Below are 21,610 nucleotides of genomic sequence, written 5' to 3' on the forward strand. Positions count from 1 at the left end.
CAGCTGCTGGGGCACAGCCGCTTCTTCTCCCCGCTGTCCCCGACTCGGCAGTGCAGTTCTTTCAGCAGGCGGGGATTTAATTTCATTCGGCGAGAGCTGCCTGTGATTGGCTGAGCGCCTCAGCCAATCACAATCAGCTTTTTCAGCAGGCGAGGATTTAAAATGCCCGCCTGCTGATAAATCAGTACCACAGAGCTGGGGACAGCACAGTGTCCCCGACTCTATAGTACTGCTGATAGCGGAGGCTGCAGAAGACAAGCGGGGTGTCCCCGATTGTCTTCTGCATACAGATGTTCCCCCGCTCTAGCGCACGGCTGTTAAAATGTGGCAGGTGCAGCAGGGAATTCTTTTTCCTTGCGCTGGGGTGCAGGTAACATCTGCCGCATGCAGCAGATGTGTTCTTCATCCCCGCGGGGGACACAGCAGCGGCAGAGGGTAAGTTTTTTTTATTTTTTACACTAAAATTATTGTTTTTCAGGGAAGGGCTTATATGTTAAGCCCTTCCATGAAAAACAATGCAGGGGTGCCGGCAGCCTTTTTTTTTTCAATGGAGCCGCCGGCAGCAGCCGCGGCTCCATTGAAAACATGTGGGGAGGAGAGGGTGAAATCTTTTTCGAGCACCCGAGCACCCCGTGGTACTCGTCTCGAGTAGGCTAATGCTCGAACGAGCTTCAAGCTCAGACGAGCATGCTTGCTCATCTCTAGTGGTGGGAGAAGCCGCATCAGGAACTTGACACCTGAGGTCCGATGTGGACCAGTGTGGGACCTGTCACCCAGTCTGACAGAGTACGCCGCCCTCTGGACGCCTCAGGTGGGGGTTAGTGACAGAGGCCCAGAATATTGTACATGGACTGTGTTGCTGTGCTGTGAAACTGGCAGGCGCTAGTATTAAAATAGTTAAGTCTCCTGGAGCCTGTTTACAAGCGTGATGCCCATTCCGGTCCGAGAGGTAGGCAGTCTGAAAGCAAGAGATCTCAGGCGAGTAAACTCCCTTGCCACAATTCAAGTGTGTGTATGTATGTATGTGTGTGTGTGTGTATATATATATATATAAATAATGTATGTATATGTACACAAACATATATACTGTTTAAATGATAAAATGTAAATAATGTATATAAGCTTACATGTCTTTCACTGGATTTGTGTGTTGTACTGATATTTTCTATTTACTGAAATAATCTGGCAAGACAACCTCACACTGCTTCGTATAAATCTATTGTGGTTAGCATTTCGCGATCAGCAGAAATAAGACAATGTTTACTAGGTCATGCTGCATGTGTGCCAAAAATAATTCCTGGCCTGACCTTGAGACACTGACCTTATACAGGGGACTATCAGATTCACATTACTGTACAGGGATTTGCCAAGCAATGACTAGAGACAAGATTTTTCCATTATAATATGCAGAGTTCTGCAGCCCAGGCTGAACAATACGTACTAATGTGTCTTATACTGCTGGGCATCACTGAACCACCTTTTCACCACACAAAAATATAATACCAAGGTACACAGTCCTGGATACAGTATTCTCTTTACATTACATATATCTACATATACATCTGTATGTACAGGTCTCATTATTAAAGTGACACTCCAAAATAATTCTATTACCTGATGCCATTCTTTTTCTGTCTCTGCCACCAATCCGCTTGTTCTAGAATGGCCACAGCACTCCTGCCACTACTCCTTGCACACTGCTCATCAGTAGTCATACAGTTCATGCTGCTTCTTGATTGGCTAGTGCTGCTTAAAGGGGCTGTCGTCATCTTTTTGCATGCCTATTTGAGGGCAGCACAATGTAGTAACGATCACACTGATCACAGTGATATGTCTGCTGGGTGGATCTCTGCTGTGGTTATTGAGAAACTTGCCTTTTATCAGTAGCTGCACAGAGGACTACTTAAAGTAGTCCTGGATATTCAAGAGCTGCAGGCTAGTTACACCCAGCCCGCCACCCAGCCACTGATTGACAGCTGTCTGCCTATTACTGTAAAAAGAGAGAGCTGTCAACCATTGACTGGAAAGCGTTGTGGGTGTGCTAGCCTACAGCTCATGAATATGCAGGACTAGTTCTTTATCTGGATATTACTAATAAAATACAATTTTCTTCCAAATTCCTGCACATATGTACATAACAGATATATCACTGTAATCAGTGTGACATGCGCTACCTCATGGTGCTCTCAATGAGGACTACAAAAACATGGTGACAGTCTCTTTAAGTAAGGAACGGTATCCAATGTGGTCTTTGTTAATACTATTTTGCAACAGATGCGTCTTGTTGATCACTTTTTATTAAAATGTTTTGGGAGATGGGGTACCAAAAAATAAACAAACCCAAAAAGAATGGAATGCCAGAATTGTTTGTTTATTTAATATGAACTTCACTGCGCAAACGAAATATTGTGATATATTAATATTTCGGACCCTTATGCACATGGCAATGCCAAATGTGTTGTTTTTTTGTTTAACAGTTAAAACTTTCTTAAATCATTTTTTACACTTATTTAGTCCCGCACGTGTGATTTGAACTTGCAGTCATTAGATCACTAGTATTATACACTGCAATACTTCAGCATTGCAGTATACAGCGATTTTTGAGATTGCCTTTCAAGCACGGGTAAGGCTTGATAGGCACCTATCCGTGCCAACCCTGGGAGCATTCAGCAGGCTCCGGGGCTGCCATACTAAGCCATTGGTACCCCCCTTCGCCCAAATCACACTGTGGAAAGTGCTGATGGGGTGGGGGAAGCGGTGTGTTCACCCTCTTACCCGCTGACAGTTTAGATGAGCGATCAGCTTTGACCACGGCAGCTAACTCGGATTGCAGCAGTTACTGGTAGCTGTCAGCACCAGCTAATAGTTGCTAGGCATGGAGCTGACTCTTCTCCCGAGCCCACTCCATACATACTTCATGACAGCAGGACATTTATAGCAGTTTAGCAAACCTGAAGTGGTTAAAGAAAGGATGAAAAAACTGATCAAATAGTGAAGTGTGAATGAGGCCTCAGGCTGGTCTGAGATGGCCGTTTACACATGCAGATATTTGGGAAAGTATTACCAATTCTTGTCGCTTTTGTTTTCAGATGTTATCACAAATTTCTTATTTATAAATTGTACAAATATGGGGTTTTCCGAAAAATATTGTACAACAATATCAGAACAAAAACTACGGAAAACTTTTAGTGGTGTACAAATTACTTTCTCACAACAACCAATTCAATGTGTTTGGCTACCTGGAATGTAATATGGGTCACCTATCGCAGATAGAAGGATATGCCTTTTCTACAGATATATAGCCTTATTTCAGTCTATGGAGCTTCCTTTTGCCAATTATCCTAAAGGACCCGCATTATTTTGTAACTGTACTTTCTGATACATCTGGGAAAACAATCACAGGAATTGTGAAATGACTGTCTTAAGAATAAAGCCAGCTTCAAACGAGCATAATGTCACAGATCTGTAATACAGGTCCATAATACGGACGTGTAAAAGATACGTTATAGAACCGTATGTCCTCAGTACTTTCCTCCATATTTGCTGTCATTAGTTTTATTTTCTATTTTCTACACAACAAATATGGATCTGCTTTTGTCCAATAGAAAAACATATCAATGAATGCAGATAGGGAGGCAAAACTGGAAAAATATGTCAGGCGGTGTTTTTAACACACAGTCGTAAAAAGTCTAGCCATGTGAATAGATACACAGATTAAGGCCCCCTGCACACGGGCAGAAATTCTGCGGCGGGATTTTCTGCAGAATTTCCACCCCTGGCCACCTGCATAGGACTGCATGACAATATGTAATCCTATGCAGACGGACGCGATTTGTCCGCACGCGGAAAACAAATCGCGGCACGCTCTATTTCTGTGCGGGTCTCGCAGAGGCCCGCACAGAAATGTCACTCTCGGGCCGCCGGCTCCGCTCTGCGCATGCGCCGGCTGGCAGATCACAGAGCCGGAGCCGCGGGAGAGGTGAGCGCCGCACTGGTCCCTGCAGAGGCTCGGGTTCTGCTGCGAGAATTCTCGCAGTGGAATCCGACCGGGCCGTCTGCAGGCAGCCTTACATTTGTTCCGCACTACTGTCCGCAAAACACAAAACAAGTCTGACTGCGGCCTAAAAGAAGTAAAGCTGAACATTTCCATTGATGACAATTTTATGGTCGGAGAACCCTAGCAAGTCTGTGAATACAGACCTCACGTGTATCTAGCTTTTTCCAATAGATATTTAGAAACATTAAACCCTACTTACTCATCGATGACGAGATCTGGTGCAAAAAATAGCACGCTCCCATTGGACTGTTTGTAAGACCTCCATCCGAGGGCAAACACCATGAGAAACAACCAGGAGTACTGAAGAAGGGTCATTTGGTCATCCAGGTGCAGATTTCTGAAACCTGAGAATAAAACAGGAATAACTGAGTGAACCCTTGGACATCCAGACTCCTTTGTATTGTCAGCATTTAAAGGTGTATACACAAAATAGTTATTATAAGATTATAGACTTTAGAAATCTAATGGAACTTGGACCATCCACCTAACCACGAGTGTGCTCCGCTGTATCCGATTGCATATACCCTTCACGAAGTATTGAGATGCCTCTGTATAGCAGGATGACAGTTTATATTGCTCCACACTAGTGTACAGACACCTACCACACAGTGGTGATTCTATTCTCTTATGTGGCAGCTTCTAGACCCCCCCCCCTTAGTAGAGACCGGTTTGTTACGGCTACGTATGCACCCATTATTACTGCACCCCTGCCCAAAGCTTCCGAGGTCCGTATGATTGGCACAGCCCAGTTTCCAATCAACAGCTGTTTTTAGGACAATATCTCCAATAGGCTGTGCCAGTGCATTCTCCGTCACACAGCTTCCATGGTGCATTCCTGTTACATTACAACACTACATCTGCTGTAATGTTATGTAACATTTTACAAAAACAGAAGACAAGAATCAGACTATTTTGCACAAACAAAGTTACCTGGTATAGCCTTTGCCCATTTAACAACAGATACCACTTGGCGACCACCTAGCATATTCAATGAGGACATGAGTCTCCATGCGGTTTCAGGTAAGCTGCTGTCATATCCTGAATACAACACTTCGGGCTCAATAGCTTCCAATAAGGAGATTAGGGTTGGTGTGAGTTGTGCTACAGACGCTGGAACGATAGTCTTGCTCATCGAACTTTCGGGAAGTTCGCGTACTGCTGTTGCATTGGACTGCTGAATTCCTTTTATCTTCTTCTTTGTTTTGCGTGCTAGAAAACAAAATATAAAGAGAGATTTTACCTCCTGTGTTCATAACATTACAAAATGCAGAACAGTTTTCATAGGCCTCCATCTGACGTGCCATTTTCTACTGGTCACAATGTGTAAGTTTGTATACAATTAGGTCTTTACAAGGGATGGTGCATGGTTATTCTTGGGGACATGAATCCATATAAAGGCTGCAGGACAGCACAATGTCTGATAAAAATGAGAAGAAGGCAGTTCCACGACATTCTCGAGTGCTGTGTCTGGTTTTGGGACTGTAACTTCAAGCGATCATACTAGTATGGAAAGTACTAAAAAATGGCTAAAAACACTGTAAGCTGATAATTAATCAGTGTTGCCTGCATCCTTTATGACCCCTGGGGTGCTACTAGTTCATGACAGAGCACAAAGTGTCTAACTTTTAATTGTTTTTTGTTTTTTTTTTGTCCAAAACCCAGTGTTTCACATATTTGCAAAGTAAATGCATCATCAACACGAAATGTTCATAAACATTCTACAAGACCTGTCATGCTGATGGTATATGCTGATCATTCATGGGAAGTTGGAGGTGTTGTCTGAGACTTATCCTCTGGTTAGAGCATCAATAGGTGATTGGTGGGGGTCCGCCGCTTGGAATCATCAACAATCAGCTGTCAATGCGGACAGAGCTGAAAGCAGATAGTTCTGTCCATATTGCAGTGGCCAGGGCTGGTAGTGCAGGTCCAATTCCCATTGAATTCACTGGGAACAATGCCTGCTTTACTAACCCAGCTCCTGCAATGTGGACAGAGTTGCCCGCTTCCAGTTTTTTATGCACGGATAATGGGCCCGTCGAACAACTGATAGGTCAGCCATAGTTAACTCCTTGAAAACCCCTTTAAGTAGGTACATGAATAAATACGGGTACATAAACTGATATGGACACAAAATGTCTCAGCGGGACTGGGAGGGGCAGGGGGCATCCCCCCTCGCAGTACACTTGTTGGGGGCGTGGAGACGCGTAACTAGAAGCGGAAAGACGGCAAACATACCTTGCCCCCTAACCCCCCTTACAGGAAACCCACAAATACAAGCCACACGGACAACTTCGAAGCTCTCAATCCTCCCAGACAGACCTAGGTCCCAAGTACGGGAGGTTTGGGATCCGGGAGGCATGCGCCCAATGACCGATCTTATCGGGGGACACAGACTGAAACCAGGAGCCTGGTTGCAATATCTCCAGGTGAGAAACTACCTAGGCTCGTTCAGGGATGCGAGGTCGCTTAGTGCAGCTCTCACCCCATTCGAGAAGTTGTGCGTTGCTTCCTCCGCCCCGCCCCACACGACAGCTCTGCTGTACGAATTGCTGCTCAACGAGCGGACGGGGGAGACTCGCTTGCCGTGGGAGGCGAGGTGGGAGGAGTTACTCGACGGGCGGTTCTCCGGGGAGCTCTGGAGCAGGTCCTACCTGTTAGCCCACAAGATGTCTATTTCTACCAGGGCACAAGAACTCAACTACAAAATTATCACACAATGGTACAGAACCCCAGACAGACTCCATAAAATCTTCCCTGAAATCACTGACGAATGATGGAGATGCTGCGCAGAGGTGGGAACCATGTTACACGTCTGGTGGTCATGCCCGTTAATTGCCCCTCTTTGGGAGGACGTCGCCAGGGTACATGGAAAGGTGAGCTTGACTCCTGTCGCCTTGACTCCTGAGATCGCCCTCCTCTCCATGGTGCCAGGCCCTATTGCCAGGGTCAAGAAAGGATTCCTTAGACACTTCATCATGGCTATGCGCCACATCATCTCGCAGCATTGGAGACAGAGGGGGGCGATCCCGAGGACGGCATGGGTGGAGGCAGTAGATCACATTAAATACATGGAGGATCTACGGAGCTCCGAGTCCGAGCCCAACAGGGCGTCGGACGTTACACGTGACATATGGGCGCCCTGGGTGGACTTTAGGAACTCGCCATCTCTCTTTAGGTGGCTTACTGATGGATCCACATAGAAGGGGATGGGAAGCCCTCACGGGAGTCGAGCGGGGCTGCCGCCTGCACCCCTGCCCTCCCCCGTCCCACCCAACAATTCCTCGATCAGACACAGGTGAAAGCCCAACATCCCCATCCCCTTCTTTCCCCTCCCCCCTCTTTCCCTTTTCTCAGACTTGACTTTAAGTTGCTGTTGTTTTGTCCTTTATTCTTGCTATGCAAAAAGTATGTTCTGCACTCGGCTTAGTTAACCATATGTTGAAAAGTTACGCAGATTGAAAATCAATAAACAAATTTTGAAACAAAATGTCTCAGCGGAGCAAGTATGTTTTAGTTCTATTATCCAATAAAGATTCCCTGCTTGGGACACCCCTGTATTAGCCAGGCAGAAGAGTCACCTAATTGCAAGCATGTATTCGGGCAGGCCCCACGCTATGATTGCTGCAAGCTCCGAGTGAGTCTAGTTCACAAATTAATAGTTGGAAGCGAGTAATGATTATTAATGGCTGCATAGCTTTAGCTATAGACATGTACAAATAAGTGTGCTCAACCCAGGACATGTCTGGTAGCGGAGAAAGCAAACCCACGCATCTCACTGTTAACACTGCTTCGTCAGAAGTATCTAAAACCTACTAGTTGTGTATGTGTTCATAGTATATGCACTACACCTCATTCATTTCAACAGATCACCTAAATAGTAGATTTTGTAGACATGAACAAAAGAAGCTAGTTTGTGATGAATATGGATATATTTAGGCAAATAAATATTGTGATCACTGCAAGGGGTGGGTATGCTGTAATGAAATCAAGGCTCAATTCATTTGGAAATAATGTGTATGAATACAGAACATGTTTATTTGTCCTATTTGTGATGTACTGAAATTAATGCACTGTAGTGTATAATATTATATATATATATATATATATATATATATATATATATATATATATATATATATATATCCATTCCCAGTTCCAAAACAGTTGGGATATTGTGTAGGATGTAAATAAAGGTTAAGAAAAAATGAATGTAATGATTAGGAAATCTCATATACCCATATTTTATTCACAATAGAACACACGTCAGAAGGTGAAAGGGAGACATTTGTCCATTTAAAAAATTAACTACTGTAATTTAGAAATTCAGGGCAGCAGCGCATCTCAAACAATTAGGGACATGGTTAATGAAAGTGTGAAAAAGTAAATGGCACTAATGAAAAAAAACAGCTTGAGGGTCAATTTTCTAATAAGTTACATATTATATATATTTAAAAAACAAAAACAAAAACAAAAAAAAAAAACACACACACCGTTAGAGAGGCAGAGTCTCTCAGAAGCAAAGATGGTCAAGTTCGCCAATGGCGTTGGTAGCTTAAACATCATGAAAGGGACCATCAATGCTAAGCAGTATATACAGGTTTTAGAACATGTGCTATAATTCAGTATCTTTCAGAGTAGACCTCGCATATTTCGGCAAGACAATGCTGAACCACATACTGCATTGATCACAACAGCATGGCTTCACAGAAGAAAAATCCAGGTGCTGAATTAGCCCGCCTGCAGTCCAGACCTTTCACCAAAAGAAACCATTTGGCGTAGGATGAAATGAAAAATCTGGCAAAGACGACCCAGGACTATTGAGCAACTAGAATCCTACAGCAGACAAGAATGGGACAACATTCCTCTCCCAAAACTCCTGCCATCGGTCTCCTCACTATATATTATATACACGCATATACAGTAAAACCTCTACTAATCCATCCGAAAGCAATCGGCTTTATCTGAAACCCTTGTTACTCGAGGTAATTATTTCCATAGAAATCAATGTAAATCCAATTAACTTGTTCTAGACATTCCAAAAAACACACCAAACCACATTTAATGGAAACTAAATAAGGTCTTTAATACCAAAAACAATAACAATAATAAATGAATATAAAAGACTACTGTAAAGAATAAATGTTACGGTGTGTCATCTGTGGTATTATCTGCTGTACTACAGTACATCATCTGTCCTCAGTGTTATCACTGTGTTCTCTGTGTTGTTATATTGGAGTACAATTGTGTAGAACTGTACTGTACTAGTGTATTACCCGTCACTGATAATGGAGAAGGGTGGGTTGCATTAGCAGCAGGAGGAGATGCCAAGCAGGAGATCATAGCAAGGTCACATGGGCCGGCACACGCCAGTGTTATTAGAGGCAACCAATGTTACTAGAGACAAAATTTTGGCTAAAACAATGTCCTTACTCGAAATTGGCCGTAGTAGATGTCAATGCTAGTAAAGGTTTTACTGTGTTTATATATATATATATATATATATATATATATATGCTGCAGTTCACAGGATGGCCTTTAGGGGGCATGAAATCAGCCATTCTATGTGCTAAATTAGCTGGGACAACTGTAAGGATATGGTTGGAGGAGATAAAACCTTGATACACACTCCTGCAAAGGGGGAAGAAGCTGCTGAGGTGCGGGCCAGACTGTCTGTCGCGAATGTGTAATGTAATGCACACTGTCAACTGCTTTTTGATTCACCAGTACTGATCATATCAGCATCCCCAGTCAATCAGAGAGCATATATTGCATTGGTTGCCTAACACTACCACTGCGCTGTGGGGGATTAGCTAATCCGAATATGGCATTGGAGTACTTGGGACTCAGAAAGTAGTTCACAGTGTGCATTAGTTGGTTAGAAAATTGCGACGGCCCTCTCGGACAGCCATTTATAAGACCAGGAATTGGCAGATAAGAAGGGACGGCATAGAGCAAGTTATATACCCACTCAACTCTCCAGTCCTGGGACAGAGCGTTGTTTTACATTTTTCAGTCTAGAATATATGATATAGCAGGTTTATTCTGAAGACTTGTACATTTTATTGAACTGATATACTGATAAAGTAGAAAGCCATCTTCATAAATGTTCAATCAGACAAATGCACAAAATACTAAAAAGGTAAAAGCATGTTCATATAGGAATGATCACGCCTCAAGCTCCCTCCATTATCCCTTCAATGCCATTCAGGAAATACTAACAAAGTCTTATCACTTCTACATACAGAGCCGCACAACTCAGCCTTCCCTTAATCTGCTCTCATTTCTGAAATGGTCATTGTGGAGAATGAAGCATTGAATATTTAGCTGCCCGAGGCTAGCAAGCTTACATCAAATCCTGAAAGGGTCAGCAATCCGGGGAAGCGTTTGGACATCAATTCCTCTAAATTTACAAGCAATCAATACTTGATTCATTTTAATCAAAAATACATTAGATTTCTTTTCTCCGTTTAGGAAAGATTGTATTCGGTCTTCGGCCGGGCTTACATGACCGTAAGTACGTAGCTGGCCCCATATAGCACTATATAAGTGATGTATGGGCCATCTTCAGCTGCCAAAAAGAGCAGGAGCGCTCCAAAGTGAAAGTGTAGGTATTCTTTAAACATTTTTTTCTGCCTATTCATTGTAATAATAACCATTTGTGGCCCCCATCAATAGCAATGCCCACCACCGTTGCTCCATCAGTTACAATGTTCCTTTTTATACTGGGTATAACTATAGGGGATGCAGTTGCACCCGGGCTCAGGAGCCTTAGGGGGCCCATAAGGCCTCTCTTCTCCATATAAGAAGCCCAGTACTATGAATCAATAAGCATTATAGTTGGGGGCCCTGTTGCAGGTTTTCCATTGGAGCTTCAAGTTATGCCTCAGCATTAAGAGGTTAAGAGACGTTGTGGGGCCCCAAGATAAACTTTTGCACCCGAGCCCATGAGCCTTTAGCTACGCCCCTGCGTAAAATTAAAAAAAAACTAAAAAAAACCCCCAACAAGTTACTCACCTTTTTCTCTTCCCCATCGCTCTGCTCTGCTTCTTCCTTTCTGCCATAGCGCATTCACATGTTATAAGCCAATCCCTGGCCTCAGTGGTCATGTACCTTCTAGCACTCGATTGTGGTACCTGGCAAAGAGGAAGCTCAGCAGCAGGGGAGTGAGAGGTGTAACCTGTCAGTTTTTATTCTACAGTGGACCACATGCCAAGATCCGTCTCCTGAATAGGCACACACGAGGCTGATTTCAGGTGTTATTGCAACCTATGGACTATATAAAACATAATGGGATCTGTCAAGTCTCCATTCTAGTGTTTGGTGTTTTAGCGTACAAAATAGCACTCCATGCTGCGCCGGTTTTCTCCTGGTAGTTCTGGCAGAATCTGTGAAGCAGATGTGGACGAGGCCTTAGGCAGCCTGTGTGCATACGAGTCCAGGAGTGTGTGGGATGCTGTAGGGTACAGTGGAAGAAGAGATAGGCATTGAATGAAACTAAGCCTTTTTAGTTATTTAACAGACAAGCTATTTTTTATTGGCTTTCTCTTTATGTTGTTTCGTTTTCTACACTACTTCAGCTACTTTTAGTTTGTCTGCGTAGCAGTTGAACCGTTTGTGGGGCTGGAAACAGTGTTGCAATGGAGGTAATGCATGCTATGAATATGTTATTAGCCAATGATTCCACATGAAGAACTTTTAGTCTTTTATGTCCTCACATCACATTTTCTCTCTCGCTATTGTAACACACGTTCCTGAGATACATCCAGCTCTGTAATGCAATGTGTTCAGGTGTGAATTCATGGGTAAGGTTAACCTTTATTCTTCCCTTTACTGAACACTTTCATTACAACCACGCTAATGATACTAGTCAAGATGGTATGTCCCTGCGGTACATTTAAGACGGCAACGATGTAAAATGGGAAGTGCCGATTTCGTATAAGGTGATGACATGTGCAGATGTTTAGCAGTGCACTGATATACCCACTGTATGCTATAGCGGTGGACGTGTGAACACATGGCAGTGATAAGACTGATCTAACAAGCTACAAATCCCACAATCCAAATCCAGATCTGTCAACAACTTGGCTGGAGTGGTTATTGTGGCATCACTACATGGTAATCAGAAGCCTTTCCTACAGTTCCTCTTGCAGTTTCCACTGCTGCGTTACACCAGTTCCACTTTTGTGGTGGTTTTCTACATGCAAACGAATTTCTTGCATTCAACAGCCAACAATATGGCTCTAGTGGAATATAGCCGTTTGCTCTGAGAGGGTGACAGTCGCATACACCGTTCTCTTCACTACCATATTCTGTTGCATTAAAAGGGACATTTACACTGAAAGAAGATCGCTTAAAATTCGCTCAAATGGCAAAGTGACAGCTTTGAGCAATCACTTTGCATAATCTCTCAAGTAGCCAATTAGCTACTTAAGAGTTTATTAGTGTGTAAATGAAAGCTCCTGCTGTATGCAGATGACAGCAGGAGTGCTGTTATCTGCAAACAGCTGCTTTGTTCTCGGAGCCATTAGCTGGTATCCTGCTGAGAACTCCAAGTGGGATACCAGCTAAAAGAACACTACATGTGGCACTGAAAAGGCTCATCGCTGACTTTAAGCTTGCTTAAAGTCAGCGATGAACAAATAGTGCATGAAAAGTGCACGATGGGCGCACATTGACACACAATGATTCGCTCAAAAGACAGCTTTTGAGCGAATTTCGAGTGATTATCATTGTGTCTAAATGGGCCTTTAGTCTTCGTTCGCACAATTAAAAATCCACACCATGAAAATCTGCATGAGAAGACCATGGATTTCTGACACGGATTTCAATTTGATGGTGCAGTGGTGTAGATTTTCCAACATGGATTCAGAATAAGCAAGTCTTAAGTTTTTTCCCCCACATCATAGATTTTAAAAAATCTGTGCCATATGACCAACAGTCTAGATTCTTACTCAATGGGACAGTATAAAGACGCACATTCAAAAGCAAATTTCAATGCAGAATCTGCTTCGGAATCAGTGTTGAAGAAAACTGGGGCCTTATGGGTTGTGAACGGGGATTTATACAATATATGCTTTTCTGGCATGTGTAAATGGGGTTTTGCAAAACTCAGTCATTTACATTGTACCGTAGTTTGATGTGGATTTCCGAACATTGGGTAGTAGCAGAGTCAGTTCATCCTATGTGGTTAATTATACTTGCGGGGAGCAGGACCCTATCATTACTCCCAACAAAAAAAACCCTGAAAACCAATGCTTTCAATAATCTCCATTGTGCTGCATATACTGGATGGAAGCAGTTTACTTAAATTTAATCTTCTCTGCTGTAAATGTTCCATAAGGGGCGACACATAGGAAGAGCTGCCAGAGCATACAGTATGCTTCTCTACCTCCTGGAATTGGAAATACTGTACATATTTAATTTGGAAAACAGTAATGCTTTTCATTGGAGCCAGAGGGGGATGATACAGTAAGACTGATATTTTCTTTGGAAAGGAAGAGAAGAAGCAGTTTCCATGCACAGGCTTTACCCTTAAATACTCATACCAGAGAGAGCACATATACCGGTGCCGGGACCTTGTTTATGCCAACTTCAGGCCAATCCAACACATTTTCAAGGGGAAAAAAAAATTATGTAATCCCGTTCCATAAATTCTATTTTCTCTCTCTAGCCTTCCAGAACTTGGCAGGGGTGAACGTCCCAAAGCAGAGTTAAACAAGAGCATTCTCGTACTAGAGCTTTAACTCTTACACCCCTGTGAGAGGCACAGTGAGGGGTACTCTGACTCCTTCCTGTCAAGAGTTCTGATTTCTGTACTTTACCAAAATCCGTCATGTCTCATGCCGCACTAACTCCAATACCAATACACCTTCAGGAAAAGCACTGGACAATGCCAATATTTACGGTTCATTCCAGTCTCTTATATACTCATAAACAAGCTTGTAGAGGACGGTAAAATATCAATATTTGTATATATTAAATGATGTTCAGTTACCCAAAATCGGGCAGTATTCTGTTACAAATGGATCTGAATAAATGGAGGCTTGGACAGAACAGTGGCAAATTAGGTTTAGTACTGATAAACCTAAGGTTATACATGTGGGAAGTGAAAATGTAGGTCACCATTACATAGAATTGCTGAACACTGGATAAAACTGACAAAGTCTTAGGAATTTTAGTCGACAAACTTGAAGGGAAAGCGCTATAGAGAACAAAAAAGTGTTTACATTTTGGCTGCAATGGGGAGATGGCTTTGGAGATTACAGACAATAAAGCTACCCTAGTGGCAACTGCAGGCAATCACACATCGTTTAGCTCTTTGGGTATACAGGGAATATGGAGCTCCGTATCAGAAAAACAAGAGGGCTCCAATTCCTTCATAAATGTAGAATAATGCACTCATTTTAGACTTAAAGTGTAACTTTTTCCCCCATATGGGCACACGTGTCCTGCTCATTATGCGCATATATCTTTCCCGCGTATAATATGTCGTACTAAAAGCCCATTCATTTCTACTCACCCATTTACACCAGAAAGTGTTCTCTAATATCTAATCTGTCTCTCCTCGCTTTGTTCCATCCCATTACTTCTAGTCTTTCCTTGAGCAAATGAGAATAGGGCTGATCCCTCTGCACTGTGACAGCCCTTCAGATATTTGTAGACAGCTATTAAGTCTCCTCTCAACCTTCTTTCTTGCAAGCTTAACATTCCCAGATCCTTTAACCGTTCCTCATAGGACATGGTTTGCCGTCTGCTCACCATCCTGGTAGTTCCTCTCTGAACTTGCTGTAGTTTGTTGATGTCTTTTTTAAACTGGGGTGCCCAGAACTAGACACACTATGCATGATGAGGTCTAACCAAGGAGGAGTAAAGGGGGATAATGACCTCACGTGATCTTGACTCTATGCTTCTCCTAATACATTGCAGAATTGTGTTCGCCTTTTTTGCTGCTGCATCACACTGTTGACTCAAGGTTAATATGTGATCTACTACGGTAGTATACCCAAACCTTTTTCACACGTGCTACTGCTTAGCCCAATTCCTCACATTCTGTATGTGGTTTTTTTTCCAATTTTCTTGCCCAGATATAGGACTTTGCATTTCTCTTTTAAATACCATTTTGTTAGTTGCCGCACACTTTTGAAGCTTGTCTAGATTTTTTGAATCCTCTCTCTTCTCCAGTATTAGCTATCCCTACTATCTTTGTGTATTTGGAAATTTGGTCAGTTTCCCTCCAAATGCCTCATGTAAATCATTTAGAAAAATGCTGAAAAACACTGGGCCCAGGACAGAGCTTTGTGGTACCCCACTTGAGACTTTCTTCCAATTGAATGTGCAGCCATTTATGACCATTCTGAGTACGATCACTCAGCCAATTGGAAATCCGTCTAAGAGTTGCTTTGTCGATCCCATATTTGGTCTTTTTTTTTTAAAAAAAAAGGATTGTATGAGATGCTTTGTCAAATGCTTTACTAAAGTCAAGATATACTATATCTACTGCATTTCCCTGATCAACCCAGTCAGTGATTCTGTCATAGAAGGAAATTAGATTAGTCTGGCATGACTTGTTTATTACAAATCCATGATGATTCTGGTTACTCTCATCCAAGTACTTGCATACATGCTGTTTAATAATTTGTTCAAAGATCTTTCCCGGTATAGAAGTCAGGCTCACAGGCCTGTAGTTTCCATTTGCCCAATTTTCTGGGACGTCTCCTGTTCTTCAGGAATTTTAAAGATTACAGTGAGCGGTTCAGCAATTACCTCTGCTGCTTCTTTCAGTATCCTAGGATGTAATTCATCTGAACCTGGAGACTTGAATTCATGCAAGTTAGCTAAGTGTTCCCTCATCGTCTCTCTGTTTATAGATAGCCTGCATGTTTTTATTCCCCCAAAAGTACAGGGAAGATGAGTTGAAGGTACATCAACTTTCTGAGAGAAAATCTAGAAAACAGGAATTTAAAAACTATGGCCTTCTCAACATCAATTTTAATCAATTCACCATTTTCATCCTGTGAACACCCAATAGCATCTTTGACTTTTCTTTTGCTTTTGACATACCTGCAAAATCCTTTTTTATTGCTTTTGGCCTCTCTTACAAGCCTCAATTCACTATTAGATTTAGTTTTTCTGACATTTGCCCTACAATTTCTGCAGACTGCATTATATTTTTCTTTAGATATTCCCCCCTCTTTCCATTTAATAAACATATTTTTCTTCCTTTTCAGCATGTATTTAACTTCTGTGTTCATCCATCCTGGTCTCTTTAAATGCTTCCCATTCTTTCATCTTTTAAGGATTGTTAACGATTGTGCATTAAGAATCTCATTTGACATTTCTGTCCTTAAGAACATCCAGCCATTGGTTCCTTCCTACCCTCTTTCTGAGTTCATAAAAATCTCATTTTCTTAACTGCAGCCTTAAAGTCTTTTCCTCCCCTTAGTATCCAAAATTCAATGATGGTATGATCGCTGCCTCTTAAGTTCCCAACTACCCCTCAACCATTTCCTCCTGGTTGAAGATAAAGTTGTCAGCAAGAGCGGATAAGAATTTGTTGGACCCATTTCTTTTGCCTGAGAGTGATTCCCAACAAATGTTTGGTTAGCTAAAATCTCCCATAATCACTATGTAGAAACAAGGATGCCTGTTGCCCCATGAGTGTTGTATTCTGAAAGGCTGGAGTGTTTCAGAATAAATACATTATGAACTAACTCAGAGCTGAGCTCCTAATCATGGGGACCTCTCCACAACCGCTGCAGGAAGACAGACAGCTCTCTCCCTGCACACAAAAGAGGAGAAGAGCTACCAGTCTTCATGCAGCGGGCACGGAGAGGCCCCATGACTAGGAGCTCAGCTCTGAGTCAAACTTCAAAGTGTTTTTATTCTGAAACGCTGCAGCCTTTCAGAATAGAACACTACTGGGGCAACAGGCATCCTTGTCCCGGGTTCATGCTGTTCATGGTTCGGGCAGCATAAACTTAATGGCAGAATCTTTAAGATCGCTGTAGTGTGTAAATGAAATAGGATACTGTGACTTCACAAATTTTGCATTTGTTTTACATAGGAGAAGTATTTGACCCCTTCATGCCTCAAGACGTACATATAGATCCAGGGTATGCGGGGTTTGTATGAAGAGGGATAGATATTGGCTGTCTTTGACAGCAGACACTCGGCTGCAACCAGCATTCATGCCGATCATAGTTGTTAACCCTTTAAGTGCTGTCAATTATGTCATTGGCATTTAAATGTCGCAATACACGTTTGGGGATCTCAAACAAACCCCTGTGATGAGATTGTGAGGCGATGTTGCGTTATGGCAGTCCAAGGCCTTCTAAAGGCCACCAAGACTACAATGTATTTCTGCCTATTAAGAACTGGCTTTGGTTTGTCTAAATAGAATACCTGTAGAAATACCATATACTGCAATACTAAAGTACTACAGGATATGGTATAAGTGATCAAGAGAGTACAAGTTTCTTTGGGACACAAAAAATGTAAAAGTAATTGAAATAAAAGTTCTTTTTAAAAAATAAAGAATATTATGAAGGTTAAAAAAAACTCCTTTCCCCATATTTACAGTCAAAAAATAAAATACAAAATAAATACAAAATACCCCAAAGCATAATAGGTAAAACAGCGTCCGTAAAGATCTGATCTGAGCAATTTCTTGGGCTTATTCCGATTAACTTTTCCCTTCAGGTGGCAGCACATTCTCTTATGGACTACACAACTGCAGGAAACACGACTGCTGGGGTGGCATGGCGTGCTGAGCAAGACTAACCATTCCATCGTCCTTGCCGAGGACTGCCGCCATGTGGATGACAGCGGTCGGGCTACGGAGTGCTCGACAAACATATTAATAGAGGATTCCCGATATCTCATTGAGTGGGGTATATTTTGACCAAATTTCATTAAAATGTGTTCGTTAGTCTTGCATAAACTTTAATCAAGTGATCGTGTCATTTATGTAGACCCTGAAAAGTCTATCATTAAAGTTGACATTAGCATTTGGGTGTCTGCTTAGTCCATTAATGATCATAAGGGTTACGTGCTTTTACAAAGTGTTGTACGGTCACTTATTGTATATAGCATTCATCCAATCACTGGCTCTTGGCAATCCCATGCGGCTATCTAGTCTTGTACAGAATTCCAAAAACAAACACAAGCGCTGTACTGGCAACAGAACAATGTATGCAAGTGATTATGGGCAGCCTCCTAACCCCCTCCCTGAATTCTCCAGTAGGGTGATTTTGTAATCATAAGGAAGAATCAGAAGAACAACATTTGGATCCAATTTGAAGGACTTTCTCTAAAAAGTTCAGCTTATACAACGTAATGCACATATACATTGGTCTCTCCACCAGACATACATAAACTCGAGAAAGGAAGCAGAAAATCCACCATGAAGTGATAAAGGGAAGCTAAGGACATGGGAGCGCACAGCTAGTCTTTGTACTATGTAAAATATGTCTATAAATACTGCGGTGAGACGGTAAATGATGTTCTTTCATCTTGTTATGTCTCTCCACCCCCAGCCCCCCCTACCTTTGTCATAAGCCTGCATCAACTTCTTAGGGTCTGGCCACTGGCTTGGGCTCCGAAACACAATTCCTCAGTGGAATCTGTTCTACGTCAATCATTAAAATGCATTATGGTTAATGCTCATTCATATGCACAAACATATTCTTCCTGTACAAAGTGGTACATGCTGCTCATTGCAAATCAGGCCACTTAGTGTTTTCTGTAATAAGAAACAATCTGTGAACAGGAAAGCGGCCATTGGAAAGATGAGAGAAGGCAAAGTAAAAGACTGCTCTTTAACCTCCTTCTCTGTTGTGAGGATGACAGCGCATTAATGACTCCGCAAATAGCATCGGCCCTTTCCATTTACCGATGAGTATAATTTCTTCAAATGCTGCTTCTTCTATTAAATGCACTACAGGATGCTTTATCCCATTTATGGTGTTAAAGGACTACAAGAACGAAACTACCAACTTTTATAAGAGATGCTCATTTATTGAGAAAAGAAGCTGTTATAGGCTATTAGAGGTACACATGATAATGATGATGATGATGGAGTTTTCACCGCGGTGATGGGTCCTCGCTTAGTTTCTGTCCCTATTATACTTTTAAACTGGAAAGAAAAGTACAGGAGATGGTGTTTTTCTATACAGTGTTAAAAATTGACAGGGATGGAACTTATGTGAGATATAGAATAAAGCGGTCATATTCTTCTCAGTGGTCCACTTTCATCCAGGTTTTTTGTCCCCATGCAGTTTTCTGCATGGAGGATGGAAACCAGGATAGAACCAGTGTTTGATTCACTGAAACATAATGTGAAACCAGCCTTAGGCAGCATATCCAAATATATATACTGTCTTACCTTGTTTTGCATTGTACATATGGAGTTTTGGTTTCCTCACTTTTGGTTGTGCACAGTTTCCCATTTGCCCCTGGCTGATTTTAATTGGAAGGTTGGACCCTGCATAAAGCCCTGAGTTTGGAGGCTCTAGGTCCAAAGACAGGCACGTCTGACAGTGTTAGGTCTAGAGAGGTTGTTTTGCCCAGCAGATGGGCTCTTACATTTTGATCGAAATTGTTCGCCAAGCATCTCACATTTATGTAGATAGTAAACATAACCGTAATGCAATTCAGAATTCATATATTCAATGTTGACATATTTCTTCATGTTGTTACACCCGCTTCATTTGATTTTGAATTAATCCTGCTGTCACTGTTACCTTGTCATTGTTTGTACTGCTGCACTGAAGATTTATTAGTCTGCTTACAAAATAAGAAGATGTTTTTAGTGCTTCGGGAATTTATAAGTACTTGTGTATTACTTGTTTTTTTTGGAAAACACTGTTTTGTTAATGGGGGGTTTATCTGACCAAGGGGACTCCCATCAATCCAGACAGTGAAGAGGGTGGGGAAATATATAAAATATGACTTTGACCTACCCTCAGGATAGGTCATCAATAGTTAATCGTCCAGGGTCCGTCACTGGGGACCCCGACGGATCAGCTGAGCGGGCGCATGTTGTCAGCGCCGCAACAACACAGAGGTCGATTTCAATGGGAGCTGTGCCTGCAGTTACAAGCGCCAGCCACTACACGGAGGAATCAATGAGAACTGTGCCTGCAGTTACAAGCACCGGCCACTACACAGAGGTCGGCGCGGAGGCTTCCGCACCGACCTCTGTGTTATTGCGGCGCTGACAACATGTGCCCGCTCAGTTGATCGGTTGGGGTCCCGAGTGACAGATCCCGTCCGATCAACTACTGATGACCTATCCTGATGATAGTTATCAATAGTATTTCACAGGAAAACCCCTGTGGTGTCGGCTGGAGCGCTCTACCAGGCCGGGTGGCCAGGAGGTCTACTGTACTAGAAAAAACTGTGGTGGGGACACATTGCTACAAGTAAAGACTGAAGTTACAATTTCTTTTAAAATGTAAAGGAAATATGTCATGCATTCATTTTAGCTTTATTAATCAAATTTAGGTCTACAGGACAAAAATATTTTTAAAATGAGTTTTTTTGCTTTTTATAAAGCTTTCCTGTGCGGTGCCATAATGGAGGTACGCCCTTATTTCCTGTATATAGGTACAGATGAGATTCTATTAGTTAACTGTCTGTCTCTTCAGACTGTAATAGACTGCAGTTTCTCAGAGTATAGCCCCCACCCTAGAGACCAGGGAGTGATAGGTCAGATGCACAGTCTTATCTGTGTTTATAGTGTAAAGGTCCTTCTCCTTGGAGCAGTTTCAAGCCAATGGCTTCGGTTGGTCCTCATTTAAAGTGCATTCACAAAGATCAGTAGAAACTGTAGGGGAATAAACGATCCTTAAAGGGGTTGTCCAGTTGTAAACTATTGATGGTCTCTCCTCAAGATGAGTCATCAATGATAGATCAATGGGGAACTGTCGCCAGGGACCTACAGTCCTCTGTTCTCTGAGCCAATGCGTTGGTGCACTGAATTGATTTTTGCAGGAAACAAACAGCTCCGTTCGCACTGCAGTCGCCAGGTCTGGTATTACAGACAAAGTGAATGACAATTTAGCCTGCAATACCAAAATTGGCCACTGCAGTGGGAACAAAGCTGTCTGCTTCCTGCAAAAATCAGTTCAATGCACGAAAGCACTGATCTGGCATATAGCTGGTTGGCAGGGTTCCCAGGTGACCAGTGATTTACTGTTTATCACCTATCGCTAGCACAGGCCATCAATAGTTTATAAATGGAAAACCTGTTTTACAATTGTTCTTCCCCCACACACTTATTATTTTAGCAGAACGTCCCCCGTTTATACGGGGATTGTTGCTGCCAACAGCAATGATATCTTTTTAGCCACATAAAAGATATGATCTGCATTTGTGAGCAGGTAGAATGTGAGACTATGTAGATGTCTGGCTTTACTGAGAAAGCCTAAGGGTAGATTTACACATATGATTAAAATCTGACATGTATTTCAGCAGCAGAAATCAGAGGTTGTACCCTTGGATTTTGTTGTGGGTATGCCGCAGAGCCATGGCAGATTCACACAAGGATTAACC

At 42.3% G+C, this 21,610-nt stretch overlaps 1 protein-coding gene across 1 annotated transcript in view; it reads right to left on the minus strand.

Moving 5' to 3' along the window:
* The window catches only part of NR3C1 (nuclear receptor subfamily 3 group C member 1), a 142,863-nt gene that overhangs the window by 25,693 nt on the left and 95,560 nt on the right, over positions 1–21,610 (minus strand). Inside the window, exons 5-6 of the mRNA XM_066591247.1 lie at positions 4,988–5,266; positions 4,257–4,401 (exon numbers count right to left, since the gene is read on the minus strand). Of these exons, the coding sequence (XP_066447344.1) occupies positions 4,257–4,401; positions 4,988–5,266 (424 nt within the window). The remainder of the gene's footprint in view (positions 1–4,256; positions 4,402–4,987; positions 5,267–21,610) is intronic.

This window comes from Eleutherodactylus coqui, chromosome 2 (assembly GCF_035609145.1).
Source record: "Eleutherodactylus coqui strain aEleCoq1 chromosome 2, aEleCoq1.hap1, whole genome shotgun sequence".
In the NCBI taxonomy this organism is placed as follows: Eukaryota; Metazoa; Chordata; class Amphibia; order Anura; family Eleutherodactylidae; genus Eleutherodactylus; species Eleutherodactylus coqui.